Here is a 22725-nt window from a genome sequence, read left to right as displayed (position 1 = left end):
AAGGAAACTCTCCCCAAAACAAGTCAGGAGGGCTCAATATTTCAAATGGTTTGACTTTACCCTTAAGTATCTCCCTGGGAGGAAAAACTTCTTACCAGATGCCCTATCAAGGAAACTGCAATGCAACAGCTAAAGTACTACTAGATCACAAACCAAACAAGAAGGGACCACTGATAACGCAACCACCCAAGCATTTAAGCAAGCCTTAAGCAACGACAAGTGGTTCCTTAACCACAAAAACCTCTGCCTCATCAAAGGACTTACCATGGGTGGGAGGAAAATTATACGTACCAGCCAGTCAATGATTAGACCTTACAAAATGCTGCCATGACTCTAAACTGGCTGGTCACTTTGGATTTGTCAAAACATTGCACCTCATCAAAAGACAATTCTGATGGCCGTCACTGAAAGAGGAGATTGAAAATTATGTGGCTACCTGTCCTATCTGCGCTGCAGCCAAAAGACAGCAAGGGAAAAGCCCAGGATTGTTACAAACAGTAGCTGAACCTTCAGCACCCTGGAGAGAGATCTCTATGGATTTTATAGTAGAATTGCCAGAGAGAACAGGGAACACTGTTATTTGGGTCATAACAGACTTATTTTCTAAACAAGCTCATTTTATTCCTTGTCAAAAGATCCAAAAGCAAAAGCCTTAGCAAAATTATTCCAGATACACATTGTTTACATGGAGCTCCATAGAGAATAATTTCTGATAAGTGGGGTCCAATTCACCTCAAAATTTTGGAGAGCGTTCCTAACACTATTTGGCACCACCCACGGCTTGAGCTCATCACCCGATGACTAATGGCCAATGTGAAAAAACAGAGTGAACAGAGTTTTAGAACAATATTTAAGGTGTTTTATTAACAAGATAACTGGACTGAACTATTACCTTTTGCAGAGGCAGCATTCAACAACTCCGTACACTCTAGCACAGGCTACATCCCTGTGCCAAGATTTCACCCCCATGCCAGAACTACCAACCCACCATCCACTCCCTGAAGGAATGGATGGAAACCCTACAAAACACTTGTCGTGTAGTCAAATTAGCACTAAAGGATGCTAGAGAAACATTTAAACACCAAACAGACAAGAAGAGAACACAACCAAAACCTTTCCAAATTGGTGACAGAGTATACTTATCCACAAAATTCTTGCAAACACTACAACCCTAAAAGAAATTAGGGTCAAAATTGTGGGACCATTTCCAATCACCAGGATCAGCAACCCAATGACAGTAGAATATGCACTCCCCAAGATACTCAGAGAAGTACATGCAGTCTTTCACATCAGCCTGTTAAAAAGAGAAGTCATATCCTCACTTAGACCTCAAACCCAGGCATCACCCACACCCATAATGATTGAAGGTGAGCAAAATTTTGAAATCAAAGACACCCTCAAATCAAAGACGCCCTTGAAAACCTTCATGGCGCCGACGAAGGCTGCCTCGGTGAAATGCTCTCTAATTGTTTCTTTATTTCTAATTGTTCTCTGTGACTCACTACGGATTTCCTACTCACGAGACCATCTGCTAAAAATTAAGGAACATTTCTTTAAGGAGCAGCTTTCTTTAATCTCACCCCCGCCTGTCTTTACAAACACGGAGGAGATTCTAACACAGGAGGAGGCAATTCCCACGGAGCCATGGATTACTAAAAAAACCAAACGACGGAAACGAAGGAAAAGAGGTAAACGATCTGGGATCTTAAACAGATTAAGAAGTCGCATTAAAACTCCTCTGCCTTCAATTTTCCTAACAAATATACACTCACTTGCAAATAAGATGGATGAAATACTCCTCTTAAACAAATACTATTCTGATTTTCACAATTCAGCAGTCCTATGCTTCTCTGAAACCTGGTTAAATGAATCAATTGAAAATAGCAGCCTGAACATTCCAGGATTTCAAATTGAACGATCAGACAGGATTCCAGAAACATCTGGTAAAAAGAAAGGAGGAGGCTTATGCCTATATATTAATTCAACCTGGTGTCAAGATTTTAACATAATTTACAAATTCTGTGATAACAATTTAGAGACTCTAATTATCAACTGCAAACCTTACTATTCGCCTCGTGAATTTTCCTCATTTCTTCTAATTGCTGTTTATGTCCCACCACAAGCCTGTGTAAACAAGGCATTACGAACTCTAGCTGACCAAATCATGGAGGCTGAAGCCAAACACCCTGATTCACTGGCCATTGTTTTGGGAGATCTAAACAAGGCAAACTTAAGGAAAGAACTACCAAAATACTTTCAGCATGTCAATTGTCCCACCAGAGGCAAGAATACTCTAGACCACTGCTACACAACACTAAAAGATGCCTATCGGTCTTTACCACGTGCAGCTGTAGGACACTCTGATCATTGCATGATTCACCTTGTACCTGCTTACAGGCAAAGACTTAAAGCCATAAAACCAATAATTAAATCAGTGAAAACCTGGACGGAGGAATCAGAATTAAAGCTACAGGCATGTTTTGACTGCACTGATTGGAATATTTTTAAAGATACCTCTGCAGACCTGGATGAACACACAGATACTGTAACATCATATGTCAGCTTCTGTGAAGACCTATGTGTACCTACAAGGAACTTGCGAATACACAGTAACAACAAACCTTGGTTTACACCTAAACTTAAGCAGCTACGACATTCCAAAGAGGAAGCCTACAGAAAAGGTGATAAAATGCTGTACAATCAGGCCAGAAATGCACTTACAAGGAGATAAGAGCAGCAAAAGAAGCTACTCTGAAAAGCTAAAGAATCAGTTTTCAGCAAATGAACCAGCAAACATGTGGAAAACTCTTAAAATATCACCGGCTATGGCACACCTCCTTCCCAGGCTGAAGGTAATCAACAACTGGCAGATGACCTGAATGAGTTTTACTGCAGGTTTGAAAGGAAACTACAGCCACCTATCTCCACAACCCCCATCTCAGACACACCAACAACAGCCAAGCCTCCTACAACTGACCCCATTTCATTGGGTTCACAACCCCTAGTGATCACAGAAAAGGAAGTGCAGGACCTATTTCACAGACAAAAGCCAGGAAAAGCTCCAGGCCCAGACAAGATAACTCCTTCTTGCTTAAAAGTCTGTGCTGACCAATTGGCCCCCATCTTCACCCATATTTTCAATAAATCACTAGAGATGTGTTATGTTCCTTCTTGCTTCAAACGCTCTACCATCATCCCAGTGCCAAAGAAGCCCACCATCAAGGAACTGAATGACTACAGACCAGTTGCTTTAACATCTGTAGTCATGAAAACCTTTGAAAGGCTAGTGCTTTCCTACCTGAAAACCATCACGGATCCGCTGTTAGACCCCTTGCAATTTGCATACCGAGCAAATAGATCAACAGATGATGCTGTTAATATGGCTCTGCACTACATCCTACAACATCTTGAGTCTCCAAAGACCTATGCAAGGGTCCTTTTTGTAGACTTTAGTTCAGCATTCAATACCATCATTCCAGACATTCTTCTAACTAAGCTAAACCAGCTACAGGTACCGGAACAGACTTGTAAGTGGATCACAAGCTTCCTAACAAACAGGAAGCAGCAGGTGAAGCTAAGCAAGATCACATCAAATACCTGTACAATTAGCACAGGGCCCCCCCAAGGCTGTGTGCTCTCCCCACTTCTCTTCTCTCTGTATACCAATGACTGCATCTCCAATGATCCATCTGTTAAGCTACTGAAGTTCGCAGATGACACAACAGTGATTGGTCTCATTCGAGACAATGACGAATCCGCATATAGACGAGAGGTCAAACGACTAGCCTTGTGGTGCAACCAAAACAATCTGGAACTGAACACACTCAAAACCGTAGAAATGGTGGTAGACTTTAGGAAAACCCTTCCATACTTCCACCTCTCACAATACTTGACAACACAGTATCAACAGTAGAAACCTTCAAATTTCTGGGTTCTATCATATCGCAAGATCTCAAATGGACAGCTAACATCAAAAACATCATTAAAAAAGGACAACAAAGAATGTTCTTTCTGCGCCAACTCAGTAAGCTCAAACTGCCCAAGGAGCTGCTGATCCAATTCTACAGAGGAATTATTGAGTCTGTCATTTGCACCTCTATAACTGTCTGGTTCGGTTCTGCAACCCAACAAGAAAAACACAGACTTCAGAGGATAATGAGAACTGCAGAAAAAATAATTGCTACCAACCTGCCTTCCATTGAGGACCTGTATACTGCACGAATCAAGAAGAGGGCCGTGAAAATATTTGCAGATCCCTCGCATCCTGGACATAAACTGTTTCAACTCCTACCCTCAAAACGACGCTATAGAGCACTGCACACCAGAACAACTAGACACAAGAACAGTTTTTTCCCGAAGGCCATCACTCTGCTAAACAAATAATTCCCTCAACACTGTCAGACTATTTACTGAATCTGCACTACTATTAATCGTTTCATAGTTCCCATCGCCAATCTCTTTCCACTTATGACTGTATGACTATAACTTGTTGCTGGCAATCCTTATGATTTATATTGATATATTGATCATCAATTGTGTTGTAAATGTTGTACCTTGATGAACGTATCTTTTCTTTTATGTACACTGAGAGCATATGCACCAAGACAAATTCCTTGTGTGTCCAATCACACTTGGCCAATAAAAAATTCTATTCTATTCTATTCTATTCTCAATTCTAGAATCCACCAAGGGAAAACATAATACTTAGTAGAGTGGAAACACTTACCCCCTTCCCAAAATGAGTGGGTGGACAAAAAATACGTCATCACCCCCACACTCTTAAAGAAATTCCACACCCAATACCCTCACAAACTTTGCTTAAATACTATAATGGTTCCTTTTTTTATGTTTTACAGGTGGATCTATCTTTTTTCTAAGAAGGGCAGTATGTCAGATGCGTAATGTGATATTGCCATTCAAATGGAGGGAGAGAGGAGCATGGGGATAAGCTATATTTTTCCTGGTGTCTAAGCACTCTGCAGCATTCTCACCTTCTTTGGAATATAATAAGGAGGGAGAGCCACGTGGATTGTTTCAGTTTGCTGAAAGCGGAAGATCCTGGAAATGGCTCCTTATCTATTTCTCAAGATGGCCGTCACAATAAACATCTTCACACCTGTGGATAGGCTAAATCCACATTCAGATGGGAGGGATGGATTCTAAAGCCCTATTTTTGTGTAGTTTGGGAGGGAATTCAGAGTCTGCTTTGCCTGTTCTGCTATCACTTCTTCTTAATAAAAGGTTCCTTTTGAAATACCACATTTTAAGAGTCTATACTTTTTTGGGAAAAGAGGAGAGGCAGGTCCTTACAGTAAGCAAAACTTCAGCTAACAATTTCTTCTTGAAGAGGATACTTCTATAGAAGAGTTTTAATAGAAACAGCTATATCTACAGATTGATGTTTATTAAGACAGCATAAGAATTCCTTAAGATTTGGAATATGGTTGATGGTAATATATGATGTAGAGAATTTGAATTTATTTCCCTATTCGATATCATAGAAAATAAACTGGTGAGGACAAGTATACATAAGATAAATCCCTCCTACATAGAATTATGGACATGAATGAGGCAAGTACATAAAGAAAGAACTGTTAGTTTTAACCTGCAGTTAGTTTTTTCTAGTGCTGACCTTCCTGAAATGTTGGGCTCTTTTTATTACTCTAGCGATCATAGCAAAATCAGGCTGGCTAGTAATTATAGGGGTTTAAATCATGTGTATTTTGATGACACCAGCTTGGAGAATAGTTAAGTAGATTGTCCCTGGAAGAGTGGTTTTTTTTCATTCATTAACAATAAAATACTAAAATACAGCAAAAATTACCATTATACATTAAATATTGAATATAATTCAATTCCATTGAAGTAGATGATCATGGAAATAAACCCATATCAGATAAAGTTCAGGAATATTTGCAAGTGTCTTATCCTTTAATTATTTACAATTCCAATCATTTAAGAAATACTTTTCTCAAGACCAATATTTCATAAAAATACAATTACCATTTTTCTGACAAAAACAAAACTGAGATATTCCTGCTTTTTTAAAAAAAATCAGCTCATCAAGCCATTTTTTTTAAAAAAAGGGCAAAGATAGAGAAGAAAAATAGCCTACAAATATACAACTGAGATATAGCAATAATTTTCTGATTCACCAGAGAGGTTCAAAGAACATGAAAATGTTGTGCATATTAGTGGTGGAATTCAATTTTTTTTATTACTGGTTCTGTGGGCGTGGTTTGGTGGGCGTGGTAGGGGAAGGATACTGTAAAATCTCCATTCCCTCCTCACTCCAGGGGAAGGATACTGTAAAATCTCCATTTCCTCCCGATCAGCTGAGACTCTGGAGGCAGAGAATAGATGGGGGTGAGGCCAGTCAGAGGTGGTATTTACTGGTTCTCTGAACTACTCAAAATTTCCACTACTGGAGCTCCAGAACTGGTCAGAACTTGTTGAATACCACCTCTGATGAATACTGTGACACAAACATCTATGCTACACAGAAATGTACTGTACAGATTTGGACATCTGTTCCACATATTCTTTTACAGCAATTTACCATACTTTTCGGAGTATAAGACACGCTTCCTGGCACCGTCTTGCTGAAGACGGTTTTTTTAGACCGCCAGCCCCATGATTGCATAAGAGCTGCTAAGACAGCGTATATCAGCAGTCTAGCAGCTTGGAAACCTCTCTCTTGGGAGAAGAGGGGGAGGTGAGCAATCAGGCGGAGGTAGAGCCTCCCTCCAGGCTCTACCCAGGAGTAGAGCCTGGAGGAGTAATAGCCCCAGGAGTAATTTGTGGGGCTTGAAAGGTGAGCTTCCAAGAACCCTGAAGAAGCTCCGGATCGGGGGGCGTCTCTGCACAAGAAGAGCAAAGCACCACGACCACCTCTGGATCAATATTGGACATTAATCGGATTCTAAACCAGACGGAGCAAAAACAGGAGCACCAGTAGCTGCAAGTAACAAATCCTAACTCCTTTGATACTTTGTTTTTTGTTGGAGCGAAACGAACTGAGAAGGCTAGAGGAAATGGCTAGAGGAAATGGTGCCTGTGTTCTAACAGGGTATGAAAGTGAAAGTTAAAGAAGTTTTTATTACTGTTGCTGGCGAGTAGCTCTTTTAAGGCTGCTGGATTTTATGTTTAATTGAAGATTAATAGCGGGAAAAGGCTAAAAACATTGAAAGGAAAAGATTATAGAACTGTGTCTAAGAAAAGAATTAGAAAACTGTTTTTACTGACTTTATTATTGCAAGTACAAATATAAAAGATGGCATCTAAACAAATAAAACCTGGTCTTTCTAAAAGTGCTGGAAGTTCTCCAGCCCATACGGCTGATCCAAAAACAGTGAATTTGGAAGCCTTACAAGACTCTTTGAAAGAATCTATGAAACAATCTCTGAAGGAAGCGTTAGAGCTGTAAACATCAGTTATTGAGAAGAAATTCAAGGAAATTACAGAGGAGATATCAGAAGTTAAAAATCTAGTTGAGGCAAGAAATAAAGACATTAGAGATGACATTGTGTTAGCATTTCAAGATTTGACAACAAATATGGTCCAGCTGGAAAGGGTGGAAGAAATTAGTCAATCTAATTTGAATTTGGAAAATAAAATGGAGGAAGTTCAGACTAAGGTAGACAGGGCTGATGAAGAAATGATTTTGCGTACAATATAGATCTATGGAATTTGCACTGAAAGTGAGGGGCCTGAAAGAAAATAAACAGGAGAATTTGAGAGAGATTTTTTGCAGAGGCCTTTGCACAGATTTTGGAAGAACAACCAGTAGATCTTGTATTTCAAATTGACAAAATTTATCGCGTTAACTCCTGGGTTGCCAGACAGAAAAATTCGCCAAGAGATGTAGTGATTTATTTTACAACCAGAAGGATTAGAAATGAAGTGCTACAGGCAGTTTACAAAAACAAGATTCAAATAGCAGTATTAGTGCTGAAAGAAATTCCACCCAAAATGTTAAGAGCTAGGAAGGAGTATGACTTTTTGGTGAATGAACTGAGAAATCGACAGATGCAGTTTAGATGGGATGTTCCAGCTGGAATATCATTGATATATATGGGTCAAAGATATCATCTCAATACAGTTTGGAAGGCAAGAGATTTCTATGTTAATGTATTAAAGGCTGGAAATCCACCATTTCCAGAAGCCAGGAGGAAGATGGAGGGAGAAGGAATGCAGGCACAAGCTCAAGTTGTGGACGTAGCTGTTGATGAAAGTTTGTTGCAACTTCTGGATACATTTCAAATATCAGAAACCCAGGGAAAAATAGAAGAAGCAAAGGAACAAAGAATGACTTGAGCAGCTACTAAACATAGAGAACAAGGAACAAAAAGTCAACAATCACAAGTGACAACCCAAGATTTCACTAAAACAGAAGCTGTGGGGGAGCAAGGCCTAAAAGGAAGATGGGGGAAGATTTTCAGGTGATGCTCCAAAAGCTTCAAGAAGCCAAGAATGGCAACTAAATTTTTAACCTGGAATGTTAATGGTTTAAATTCACCACAGAAAAGAAGGAAGATATTTCATTATTTGAGACAATTTAAAAATGATGTTATTTGCCTACAGGAAACACATATTAGAATCAGAAATATTTGATAAACTCTAGACTTGGCACTCATTTTGTTGCATCATCACCAGAAAAGAAGAATGGTATAGTTATATATTTAAAGAAGGAATTAATAGCTAAATTAATAGAGGCAGATCCTCAAGGAAGATATATTGCAATTGAGCTTTTAATGGAAGGGAAGAAAATACTTCTAATTGGATTATACGCGCCTAATCAACAAGAATTTTTTTTTAATTATTGCACAATAAAATAATACAGTGGGATTATAAATCATCTATATTAATGGGAGATTGGAATGGAGTATTGGATACCCGTAAAGACAAAAAAGGTTTATCACAAAAATTTTTAAGTCAAACGAAATTGCCCAAAGCTTTTTTTGATATGATGGAAGATTTGGAGTTGAGAGATATTTGGCGAGAACGGAACCCTGAAGAAAAGGATTTTACTTTTTTCTCTGATAGACATCAATCTTTTTCTAGGATTGATTTTATATTAATTACTAATGATTTTCTTTTCAGGGTGAAGAAAACGAAGACATGCACAAAAATTTTGTCTGACCATAGTCTGGTATGGATAGAATTTGATCAGGAAAAGGGTGTTAGGAGATCTTGGAGGTTAAATGAAAATTTGTTTAGATATGAAGATAATGTTAAAGAATGTAAAAGACAAATGAAGGAATTTTTTATTATGAATATGCATAGGGGTACACCTATGAAAATGGTCTGGGATGCAAGCAAAGCATATATGAGGGGAGTTTTAATAAATATGAATAATATTCTTTATTTTATTCTTTATTTATTTTATTTATTATTTATTTTATTAGATTTATAAACCGCCCTTCTCCCGAAGGACTCAGGGTGGTGTACAGCCAAGGTAAAAAAGAAACAATGTACAGTTAAAAGTAAATTAAAAAACTTATTATACAGTGTGGCCGAAATTAAAATAGTTAAAAATCTAAAAGACCCCAAATTAAAACTAAATGAAGTTTAGAATTTAAAATCTAGACAATTTAAGAAAGCCCCGCACGAACAAACAGATATGTTTTCAGTTCGTGGCGAAAGGTCCGAAGGTCAGGTATTTGACGTAAACCAGGGGGAAGTTCATTCCAAAGAGTAGGAGCCCCCACAGAGAAGGATCTTCCCCTGGGGGCCGCCAGCTGACATTGTCTGGTGGACGGCACCCTGAGAAGGCCCTCTCTGTGCAAGCGTACGGGTCGGTGGGAGGCATGAGGTAACAGCGGGCGGTCCCATAAGTACCCAGGCCCCAAGCCATGGAGCGCTTTAAAGGTGGTAACCAAAACCTTGAAATGCACCCGAAAGGCAACAGGAAGCCAGTGCAGTCTGCGCAAGAGAGGTGTCACATGGGAGCTACGTGAGACTCCCTCTATCACCCACGCAGCTGCATTCTGGACCAACTGAAGCCTCCAAGTGCATCTCAAGGGGAGCCCCATGTAGAGAGCATTGCAATAATCCAGGCGGGAGGTAACAAGAGCATGAGTGACTGTGCATAGGGCATCCTGATCAAGGAAGGGGCGCAACTGGCGAACCAGGCGAACCTGGTGAAAGGCTCTCCTGGAGACGGCCGCCAAATGATCTTCAAACGACAGCCGTGCATCCAGGAGAAGAGTGGCTGCAGCTGACTGTATCGGGGTGCCGGCATCCACAGCCACTCTGTCTTGGAGGGATTGAGCTTGAGCCTGTTCCTCCCCATCCAGACCCGTACAGCTTCCAAACACTACGACAGCACTTCGACAGCTTCACTGGGGTGGCCCGGGGTGGAAAAGTACAGCTGAGTATCATCAGCGTACAGCTGATATCTCACCCCGAAGCCACTGATGATCTCACCCAACGGCTTCATATAGATGTTGAACAGAAGGGGCGAGAGAATCGACCCCTGTGGCACCCCACAGGTGAGGTGCCTCGAGGTCGACCTCTGCCCCCCTGTCAACACCGTCTGCGACCGGTCGGAGAGATAGGAGGAGAATAAGCCTCCCACTCCCAACCCCCCCAACCGGCGCAGCAGGATACCATGGTCGATGGTATCGAAAGCCGCTGAGAGATCTAATAGGACCAGGGCAGAGGAATGACCCCTGTCTCTGGCCCTCCAGAGATCATCCACCAACGCGACCAAAGCTGTCTCCGTGCTGTACCCGGGTCGGAAGCCGGACTGGAATGGGTCTAGATAGGCAGCTTCATCCAGGTACTGGGGTAGCTGCCGTGCCACAGCACTCTCTACAACCTTCGCAATAAAGCGAAGGTTGGAGACCGGACAGTAGTTACCTAAAATAGCTGGGTCCAGGGAAGGCTTCTTGAGGAGGGGTCTCACCACCGCCTCCTTCAAGGCGGCAGGGAAAACTCCCTCCAACAAAGCATTGGTTATCCCCTGGAGCCAGCCTCGTGTCACTTCCCGGGAGGCCAGCACCAACCAGGAAGGGCACGGGTCCAGTAAACATGTCGTAGTGTGCAGCCTCCCCAGCAACCTGTCCACGTCCTTGAGAGTCACAGGATCAAACTCATCCCAAACAACATCCACAAGACGCGACTCCGCCCTCTCACCTGGATCATCCCAATTTCGGTCCAAGCCATCCCGGAGCTGAATGATTTTGTTGTATAGATAACCACTGAACTCCTCGGCACGGCCCTGCAACGGGTCCTCCCACACCTCCTGATGCAGAAGGGAGTGGGCCACCCGAAACAGGGCGGCCGGGCGGTTATCTGCCGATGCAATAAGGGTGGAAGCGTAGGAACGCCTCGCCTCCCTCATTGCCACTATGTAGGTCCTAGAATAGGACCTAACTAGTGTTCGGTCAGCTTCGGAATGGCTGGACCTCCAGACACTCTCTAGGTATCTTCTCCGGTGTTTCATCTCCCTCAGCCCCTCAGAGACCAAGGGGCCGGTCGAGATCTACGCCGGATCAGAGGCCGCAAGGGCACGTCACGGTCCAAAGCTCCAGCCGCGGCCCTTTCCCAGGCCGCAACTAGCTCTTCAGCCATGCCATGGGCCAGGTCCTCAGGAAACAGCCCAAGCTTCATCAGGAACCTCTCCGGGTCCATCAGGCACCTGGGACGGAACCAACGCATTGGCTCCATCTCCCTGCAGTGGTGGGTAGCGGTCCGAAAATCTAGGCGAAGGAGAAAATGACCTGACCATGACACAGGTTCTGTTTCTAACTTATCTAATTCCAGATCATTTAGCAACTGACCAGAGATATAAATTAAGTCCAGTGTGCCACCCCCTGTGTGCGTGGGGCCATCAATTACTTGAATCAGGTCCAAGGCCGACATGGAAGCCTGGAACTCCCGAGCCGTTGTCGATGACAAGCCCGTCGATGGCAGGTTAAAGTCCCCATGACTAAAAGTTTGGGGGTCTCAAGCGCCACCCCGGCGAGCACCTCCAACAACTCGGGTAGGGCTATAGTCACGCAGCAAGGAGCCAGGTACGTGATCAACAAGCCCAGCTGATTCCGATGGCCCCACTTCACAAAGAGGGATTTACAACCGGCAATCTGATGTACAGTGGCCTCCCTCGGCTCTAGACTTTCCCTAATAACAACCGCTACCCCCCCACCCCTACCTTGGACTCTCGGCTGATGAAATGCTCGGAAACTTGGCGGGCATAACTCCACAAGGGGAACCCCCCCCTCCAGACCCAACCAGGTCTCCGTAATGCCCATAAGGTCCGCAGCTTCCCCCTGAATAAGATCACCAATCAGGGGGGCCTTATTAACCACGGACCGAGCATTACATAACATCAACCAGAGACCAAGGCTCTGAGGACCATGACTGCCCGGGGAAGGGGTAAAGACTGAGGGGCCGGAGCGCGTGATCGCTTTAAGACAGCGAGCACGTGCTCCCAACACTTGATATGGCCCCCCACTTCCGCCATATCTGCCTCTCCCACTTACCGTACAGATTGAACAATTCTCTACTCCTGGAACGAACCCATCCCCCTCTGCCTTTGGACCAGATGGTATAGTGCCGCGAACAAGCATGGGGGCTAAATCCCTCCCCGACGGGTTATTCCCCCCACCCGTCGTATCCCTCCCTCCCCTTAAAAGACCCCTGTTTAAAAACCTATTTAAAATCCCCCCAAAATTCTATATCTATTCTATAATAGATATAGAATTAGACAGCAGAAGAAACGAATGGAATTAGAAGAGGAAATTTAAAAAAAGAGCAATTACTTGTTTTCAATCCAGGAGATAAGAAAGTAAAAGAAGTTATAAATATGTTACGAGGGCAGTTTAATATGTTGATGGCTGATCAGGTGGCAACTAATTTACAACATGCTAAGCATAATACACTTTGTAATGCTAACAAACCAGGTAGGTGGCTAGCATATGTAATAAGGAAAAAACAGAAATCACGAACTATTGTAAAGATAAAATATAAAGGTAAAGAGGTATTTCAACAGAATATGATTAAAAAGGCTTTTTTAGAATTTTATACAAAGTTATATGCTAGCGACTCAATTCAAGGTATAGATATAGATAGATATTTACAGGAAGAAAATATTTGTAAACTCACAAAGGAGCAAAGGCAAGGATTGAATCAACCTATAACTTCTGAAGAAATTACATTAGCAATTAAACAGTTAAAAACGGGTAAAGCCCCAGGAACAGATGGATTAACAGCTGTTTATTATAAAAATTTACAATCTGAAATGGTAGAACCGCTCAAGGACTTATTTAACAAAATCCAATTTGGAGGAGATGTGCCTCCATCTTGGAGATCTGCGTTTATCCCATTGATACCAAAGGAAGATCAAGATTGTAGCAAACTAGAAAACTATAGACCAATATCACTTTTGAATACTGATTATAAGATTTTTGCTAAAATATTAGCAAATAGACTAATGGTAGTTATGAGACAAATGATTCATAATGATCAATCAGGATTTATAGAAGGTAGACAAATGAGATATAATGTGAGACAGATTGTAAATGTATTGGAATATTTGGATAGGAACAACCAGGTCCCAGCAGCGCTCTTTTTTTTGTATGCTGAGAAGGCATTTGATCGACTGAACTGGCAATTTTTATTTAAAATATTAGAAAAGATGCAATTTGGGGAACATTTTACACAAGCAATCAGAGTAATATACCAGAGACAAACGGCACAAATAATAGTTAATGGTAGCTTAACAGAAGCTTTCAGAATTGAAAAGGGGTCACGGCAGGGATGTCCTTTGTCCCCATTATTATTTATTTTAACTTTAGAAGTTCTACTGGATAAAATACGTAGGTCAAGTAAAATAAAGGGAATTAAAATTAGACATCAAGATTATAGGTTAAGAGCATTTGCAGATGACCTGGTTGTTATCTTATCTCAACCAACACAATCGGTTACATATATGATGGATATAATTAATCAATATGGGAAGGTATCTGGATTTAAGGTGAATCAACATAAGACAAAGATAATAACTAAAAATATGACCATAGACCAAATGGAAGAATTGGAAAGAGCAACGGGATTTGAAGTAGTGAAAAAGATTAAACACTTAGGAGTATATATCACAGCCTCAAATGTGAAATTATATAAAAATAATTATGAGGTGTTATGGCAAGAAGTGCAGAAGGAATTGGAGAATTGGAAAAAGCTACAATTATCATTGCTGGGAAGAATAGCAGTAATAAAAATGAATGTTCTGCCTAGGTTCTTATTTCTGTTTCAAATGATACCAATACTTAAAAAAGATGCAAATTTGCAGGAATGGCAAAAAGGGATTAATAAATTTCTTTGGATGGGTAAGAAACTGAGATTGAAACTAAAAATAATACAGGATATACGTGAAAGAGGGGGTCTCATTTAAGACTATATTATGAAGCAGCTGTTCTGTCATTAATCAGTGACTGGTTTAACCTAACAGAAGAAAAAATATTGAATCTGGAAGATCATGATCTTTTATATGGTTGGCATGCTTACTAACTATATGATAAAAAAGTGGATAAGATTTTTAAAAGTCATATACTTAGAAGCGCTTTGTTGCGGGTTTGGAAAAGGTACCAATATAAATTAAATTATAAAATTCCCATATGGGCAATCCCTAGGCATGCGATAGAGAATATAGAGAATATAGAACAAAAACAGGAAGTGGTTACTTATAAAGAGCTCCTCTTTATGAAGGAGGGTAAATTACAATTGAAACCTTTAAATATAATGAGAGAAGAAAGGATAAATGATACTTGGTTTCAATATGGGCAGCTGCAAGCTAGATGGAGAGAAGACCAAAAAATTGGTATTATGCAACACGAGGAAAATCTGGTAAAGCAAATTAGAGATCAAAGCCAATCGCATATTAAAAGGTTATATAATGCGTTGATTCAGAAGTAGAATTAGTTAAGGACTGTATGATAAAATGGGCACAAAATATTCAACAACCTATAATGATGGAAACATGGGAAACAATATGGGTTAGAAACGTTAAATTTACGCAGGCCCAAAACTTGAGAGAAAATTTTTATAAAATGTTTTATAGATGGCATCTAGATCCAAAAAAATTGGCATGTATGTATCCGAATTTGCAAGCTAAATGTTGGAGATGTGATTGTGATGATGCTATTTACTATCATCATATATGATGGACTTGTAAAAAAATCAAAGCATTTTGGATTAAAATTTGGTGGATTATGCAAAATATTTTGAAGAAGATAAAATTTACCCCATAATTGTTTTTATTGGGTATAACTACGGACTGTACATCAATAGAGACTAAATTAATTTTAAACTTAATATCAGCAGCCAGACTACTGGTGGCACAATACTGGAAGAAGGAACAACTGCCTACTATTGAAGAATGGACACTAAAAGTAACGAATTTAGCAGAAATGGCAAAAATTTCAGCAAGACTATTCACAAGAAAGATATATAGTGGAATGGAAAAGATGGATAGAATATATTCAAAACAAATATCAGACTAAAAAGTATCAAATAGCATATGAATGACTAGAAAGTAATAATTGTATTTGTATACAGTATTTCCTTTTTTAAAAAACCTTTTTTGTTATATGAAATAAGGGAGTTATGGTTCTAGGGGAGGGATGGGAGTTTATGAATAATTAGCGTATTTTAGCTTATGAATGGTAAATACTATACCCTGTATTTGCTCTGGGAAGCCGAGGGGGGGGGGAGGAGGGTTGGGTGAAGGGGGGAGGGGGGGAGGTGGAGGGAGGAGGAGGGTAATTAATTGTTAAAACTGTGGTAAAACTTTTTAATACTAATAAAAGACACACTCCCCCCCCAAAAGAGGATGGAAATGTTGGTGTATCTTATACACCAAATACAGCCATTTTTGGCCTCCCAAAACCCTTCCCCGCACATTCCGTTTTCACCAAAAACACCCATTTTTCACAAAAATGGGACCTGCAGAGGGATTGGGAGGCCCACAGAGTGCTCCTAGGGACTGGGAAGGGCAAAAACGTGACATGTTGGGGTTTGGGGAAGCCAAAAATGGGGGTGTTTTGCCCTCCCCAGCCCCCAGGAGCACTCTGCTCGCCTCCCAAACCCTCTGCAGGCCCCATTTTTGCAAAAAAAGGGCCCATTTTCATGAAAAACAGGCCAGGTTTTGGCCTACCAAACCCCCATGTGTCACATTTTTGCCCTCTCCAGCCCCCCGGAGCACTCTGCAGGCCTCCCAAACCCTCTGCACATCCCATTTTTGTGAAAAATGGGATGCACAGAGGGTTTGGGAGGCCTGCAGGGTGCTCCTGGGGGCGGGGGAGGGCAAAACCTTTTTTTTTCTTGTTTACCTCTTCAAAATCTTGGTGCATCTTATACTCCAATGCATCTTATAGTCCGAAAAATATGGTACTATTTCTGCTGGAACTGGTGTTTGCATTTTGGGAACAAAGGGACTCATACACAAAATTCAATAAGGATTAGAAATTTATTTTAAAAAATCTCTCGTTTATCACAATGTTGGCAGTAAGCCATATTCAGATCTGTATCAAGAATCAGACACAGAAGTTGGATCGCTATAAGGAACACACGGCAGTGACAATTAAATTAGGAACAATGGTCAACTCTACATTACTTTAAAAAGACATGTACATATCTCAGGATTCATATTGCCAATTCATCTTTGAGATCATAATCTAGCCAGAGCAGTTTACTATTCTAGATTGCAACCTCAGAGAGTTCTCATTTAAGGCCCATATTTTTTTACAAGTTTTATCAAAGCAGTAATTTTATCTGATGCATAATTCACAGTACCCATTTAAACATGAAGGTCCTAAAGAAAAAAAAATCACAATTATCAAAAAAATCTGTTCATGTAATATTAGAAATAACCAAAACATGTACATAGACATAGATAAATCCAGAATACATATATCAGCTTAATTAAGAGGGCCATTTTCTTTACTTAATCTCATCCTTCTTTCTTTCTCTTTGAATAAAGAAAAGTAAATAGTTTTTCACATAATCTCTAAGTATAGTATCTATCTATGCACAATTAAAACAAAGCCCTGGCATGGATTATATTTAGTTTGTACAAGAAATCACTTCCATCCTTGATATATTAAATATTAATAATAATATTTTAAATATTAACAATATAAAATATCAAGGATATTGTTAAGTTTGGGCAATGACGAGGCAGGAGACGATACAAGTGACAACAGCTCTGTAGTTTATTGTGATCCCAGCAAAAAAGCCAACAGGCAAAAACCCCTCTTTAAATAGTATTTTGGCTGAGGCATCAGCCAATCAGCAACGTGCATTTTCCCGCCCAAATTTTCCTCTTAAAGTTCAAATACATTACACTCCTCCCCTCCCAGAACACATTGTACCATATTTACATAGTTTTTTGCATGTTATTTTTCCATGTAGTCACGCAGGTAGACAGGGAGTCTCCTAACTCTTTCTGACCTGTGCAATTCATTCCCTGGGAGTGAGTCGAGCTGGTCGGAGGGACTGTTTGTTCCTCCCAGCTCCTCCTCTGGGCCATCCGGCCCTGGATTATTGGCAGAGTCGTCACTGCTCTCCTCCGGAGGAGCCGGTTGGCGTCGCTGGACTTCTTCAGACTCAGCTAAGTCCTCCGATTGCCTCGGGGTTGAGTTAGCTGTTGGTTCAAATATTGGGTAGTCAGGGTCTGGCTGTTTGGTTTCTGGATTGTTTTGTATTCTTTTTCGTAATTGATGTGGCGTCTCCACACTTGGCCATCCACACTCGGCCATCCCCCATGTCCACTATGTATGACTTTGGGCCCGTCACTCCTGCAATTGTTCCCTTTAGCCACGCTGGGCCCTCACTATAGTTATGTGCCCATACTGGGTCACCTGTTGTCATTGTTCTGGTTTTTTCCTTTGTGCCTTGGAACCCATCAGGGGAGTATGTTGGGTTTAACCGATCTAGGGGGCACCGAAGTCTTCTACCCATTAATAACTCCGATGGGCTGCGGCCGGTGGTCACACAGGGAGTCCTATGTTGGACTGCCAGGAAGGTATAAATTTTGGATTGCCAATCTCCTGGGCTAATTCTAGATAGCGCTTCCTTGGCACTGCGTATGAAACGTTTTGCAAGTCCGTTTGTCGCCAGGTGGAAAGGCGCCGAGAGGACATGTCGGATGCCCTCTTCTGCCAAGTACCCCTCAAACTGGGTGGCCGTAAATTGTGGGCCATTATCGGATACTAGAGTGTCGGGCAACCCGTGTGTCACAAATAGATGTCTCAATACTGTGATTACAGCTTCCGCTGTCGTGGTTTTCATAAGTAAAATTTCTAACCAATTCGATAGGCATCTACCACAATTAAGAAGGTCTGCCCATGGAGCGGCCCGGCAAAATCTATATGGATCCTGGACCAAGGACCCTGGGGTTTCTCCCTTATGGGGGCTGTTGGGGGTAGTGGCCTTGATTCTTGACATGCTTGGCATTTCCCTACCCAGTCGCTAATGTCTTTATCCATTTGTGGCCACCACACGTAACTTCTCGCTAGGCTTTTCATCCTTACAATCCCCGGGTGGCCCACATGCAATAGTTCCAACACATGCCCTCGTAATTTCTCCGGAATAACCACTCTATCCCCCCATAACAGACAACCCCCTTGTACCGACAGTTCCGAATGCTTTTTTGTAAATTCTTTGAAACGATCCCCCGGTGCAGTGGGCCATCCCCTCTGCACCCAACCGATCACAGTTCTTATGACAATGTCTTTGTAAGATGCCCTAGTCACTTCCATAGATGTGACTGGGCCAGAGTCCAAAGAGTCAATTAACAAGACGGGCATCCCTGGTGTCAGGTCTTCAATTGTCTCTGGCAACGGGCATCTACTTAAAGCGTCCGCATGTCCTAAATCCTTGCCCAGTCGGTGAGACAGTTTGTATGAATATGCTGCCAGGAAAATATTCCAACGGGTCAGCCTGGGTGATAATGCAACCGGTGTTGGATGGTCCCCCGCCAATAGTCCCAATAATGGTCTGTGGTCTGTGACTATTTTGAATTGCCGCCCAAACAGGTATTCGTGGAATTTTTTAACCCCAGAAACTATAGCCAGGGCTTCCCAGTCTAGTTGGCTATAGTTCCTTTCCACTGCGGACATCGTGTGGGAAAAATATGCGTTAGGGGCTTCTGACCCGTTCGGTAATCTGTGGCTGAGGACAGCCCCTACTCCATAGGGTGATGCATCACAAACAAGTACTAGTGGCAATGTCCCATTGTACTGAATAAGAAGGCTATCGCTGGACAAGAGATTCTTAACTCCTTCAAATGCCTTAGCTTCAACCCTGCCCCAAGTCCAAACAGCTTTCTTCGCTAACAGTTTATGTAGCGGTTCGGCTACCGTTACCTTATTTTTTAAAAATACTGCATAGAAATTTACAAGCCCCAAAAATGCTTGCAATTCTGTTTTGTTTTTTGGGGTTGGGGCCTTTCTAATGGCTCACACTTTGCTCTCCGTTGGGTGGATGCCTTCCTTATCTATCCGGTAACCCAAGAATTCTACAGATTCAACTCCTATCTGGCATTTGTTGAGTTTAACCTTAAGCCCCGCAGACCTGAAAATGCCCAAAACCTTCCGCAATTTGACCCCTAATTCTTCCAAGTTTTCTGCCGATATCAGTACATCGTCGAAATATGGGACTACTCCTGGTAGACCTTGCAGGAGTCGCTCCATTAGGTTTTGGAATAACCCGGGGGCTACACTAACTCCGAACTGAAGTCGAGTACATTTAAACGCGCCCCGATGTGTGACAATCGTCTGCGCTTCCGCCGTTTCATTGTCTACCGGTATTTGTTGGTAGGCTTGAGCCAGATCGAGTTTGGCGAAGACCTGTCCCTGCCCTAACGAGTGCAACAAATGTTGCACTACGGGAATGGGGTAAGCACTCTTTTGCAATGCTTTGTTAAGCGTTGCCTTATAGTCAGCACAAATCCGGACTGGGTCACTATTGGTGTCTCCAATTTTGCATGGTCGACGGGGACTAGTATTCCCTGATTTACTAATTTGTCTAGTTCCCTGTCAATCTTGGGTTTGAGGGCGAATGGGACCCTCCTAGCCTTTAATCTAGGGTCCAAAGATCTAGGCCACCTGAGGGTCCAAATTGAATGAGATGGGGGTCCCCACGTACTTGCCCAGGCAGTCTTGGAAAACGTCCTCGAATTCTCTCAATAACTCGTCCTTCAGGTTGACTCCATTTCTGTGAATCCCGGTTACTTCTATGCCCAAGGCTCTGAACCAGTCCAGACCTAGCAAACTGGGCAGGTTTCCATCTACGATGGTGATCGGCAGGGTTTTCTTGAATTGTCCATATTTCACTCTGACGGATGTGACCCCTCGAACAGGGATTCGGTTCCCCTGGTAGTCTTGCACTCTCAGCTTTTGGGGTTGCAGTTGGCGTTTCGCGACGTCTGGCAGGTCCTTTGCGATTGTGTCCCAAGACATAATCGTGATTGATGAGCCGGTATCCACCTCCATTTTACACTGCACTCCTTCGATGTATGTCTTGGTGAATATTTTCTTTTCTAGCTGTGTCGATGCGTGGCCCACTCTCACAGTGGTCTGATTCAACTTCGCGCCTTTTTTGAATTGGCCAATCCCTGGCCGCTTCGCTGAACCGGCACCCTATTGATTGGCCGGTTTGAATCTTTGGCGGGAAGGTTGGGAGGCTCGACAGGCCTGAGCTATGTGTCCTTTCTTTTCACACCGCCGACAAATCGCGTCTTTGAACCTGCAATTCTGTCGTTGGTGTTGGCCTCCGCAATTCATGCACTCGTCCTGGTCACCTCTCTCCGGCCTCCCGGTGTGGAAAACCTCTTCCTCTTCCTCACCGTCCGATTTGGCCTGGATTTCTTCGCTGTGGACTGGCGTTGCTTTCGCCGTGGCATTCGGCGTGTTCGGCTTTTGTAAGGTTTCCGCCGCTTTGGTGGACATCTCGTGTGCCCTGGCCTCATCCAGGGCTATCGCCAGGGTTAGGTTGCTTTTCGACAGCAGCCGCCTCTGTAGTCAGATGTCCCTGACCCCACAAATGAGTTGTTCTAATAGAGAGTCATCCAAGTCCCTATACTCACAGTGGTTTGCGGCTTTCTTTAATCCGGCCATGTAGACGCTTATCGATTCGCCCTCTCACTGAACTCTTTGCCTCAACTCGAACCATTGTACAAACTTTGATGGCACCGGCGCACAGTGTGCTCGTAGCGTCGTCTGTAGCGTTTGCCATGGCACCGACTGTACCGGCGTTGGTTACGACAGTGATTCGGCGGTATCGAAGACTTTTGGCCCACAGTGGCTCAGGAAGTAAGCACGCTTCCGATTATCCGATACTCCTTGCAATTCGTTAGCTTCGAGGAAACACTCGAAACGAGCCATGTACGACCCCCATTTCTCCTTGGCTGGGTCGAATGGCGCTGGCGGCATATAGCTAGACATCGCTATGTATCCGCTCTTACTATTGGCTGGGTTTTAAACTAAGTCGCTCCTTCAGCTCTTTTCCTAGTCTCGCTGCCTTCAAAATCCCATCCTCGTCGCCAATGTTAAGTTTGGGCAATGACGAGGCAGGAGACGATACAAGTGACAACAGCTCTGTAGTTTATTGTGATCCCAGCAAAAAAGCCAACAGGCAAAAAAATAAATAGTATTTTGGCTGAGGCATCAGCCAATCAGCAACGTGCATTTTCCCGCCCAAATTTCCCTCCTAAAGTTCAAATACATTACAGATATCTTCAATAACATGGTTTCAAAAAATTAATATGCCCCCAAAGGATTTTTCTTTTAAGCAACTCATACCACAACAAGCTTTTGAAACTAAGATTTGTTTAATAAACAAATCAAACATATTCATGTCTTTTAATTTAAAAATCTAGGTAGCTGGTTCAATTACCAGGATATTAAGTATACTGAAAATAATTCTCTGGATTTTTGCCTTTATGTAACAATATTTAATACATGTGAATGATTCAAAAATAGATTCAGTCTTACCCATTTTAACCCAGCAGTTTGACAAGTTCTTGGGTAAGTCACATTTTCAAAATGTTTTCAAAATATATTTCAGTAACAAGACTGTATTTCTTAATTCCTAAAGTCAGGTGTAAGATAGAAACATACAAAATTAATACTAAATAACTTAGTATCTGTGGAAAAAAATACATATTTCTCTTTGGAGACCAAAGAGAAGTGTCTTAATCATCAAAATGCATGACAAAGTCAATCAAAATCTTGCCTTACATGTGGGAGTTCTTTTGTTCACTTAAAAAGAAATCCTTTTTCAAAAATGAAAAATTGCTATGTTCAAAGAACCATGAAATGACTGTATGATACCACATAAAATCAGTTAAAGTGATATATGTTCAGCAGACTTCAACTCCAACAGAAGTAATGAATTTGCCTAAAACCTTAACATTTGATCTCTGAAATAAGATCGTACGGATACAGAATGAAAAAACATTGTCCTTGGTGTGTATGATCCCTTATGAGTCTTCTTTGGTAACTTCTGACTTGCACTGACTTCTAAAGTGGTGCTCGAGATTGATGGTCATCTGGCTTTGGAGATTTCTACAGTTGTTTTTTCCAGCTGTGTGGATCCATAGATGCTGAAGAACCTGTTGAGCAGTATAGCGCTTTTTCGGATCAACTACCAGAAGTCGGTTTATCAGGTCTTTTGCAGCTATTAACAGTAAAAACAAATATAATTAATATGACTTCACAT

General features: G+C 41.9%; 1 protein-coding gene across 5 annotated transcripts in view; it reads right to left on the bottom strand.

Moving 5' to 3' along the window:
* Window positions 1-22725, bottom strand: part of DCLK3 (doublecortin like kinase 3) — a 150055-nt gene that overhangs the window by 55160 nt on the left and 72170 nt on the right. For 2 of the 5 annotated variants that reach the window (XM_058184228.1, XM_058184229.1), the window contains one exon: window positions 18301-22683. The exons of the other annotated variants lie outside the window; for them this stretch is intronic. In XM_058184228.1, coding sequence (XP_058040211.1) covers window positions 22487-22683 — 197 coding nt within the window. In that variant the 3' untranslated portion in view covers window positions 18301-22486. Of the gene's footprint in view, window positions 1-18300; window positions 22684-22725 lie in introns of those variants that run through there. 5 annotated transcript variants of the gene reach the window in all.

The sequence above is a fragment of the Ahaetulla prasina genome, chromosome 4 (assembly GCF_028640845.1).
Source record: "Ahaetulla prasina isolate Xishuangbanna chromosome 4, ASM2864084v1, whole genome shotgun sequence".
NCBI classification, from domain to species: domain Eukaryota; kingdom Metazoa; phylum Chordata; class Lepidosauria; order Squamata; family Colubridae; genus Ahaetulla; species Ahaetulla prasina.
The sequence above is the reverse complement of the archived record's forward strand: the minus strand, read 5'-3'. Positions and strand labels throughout refer to the sequence as shown.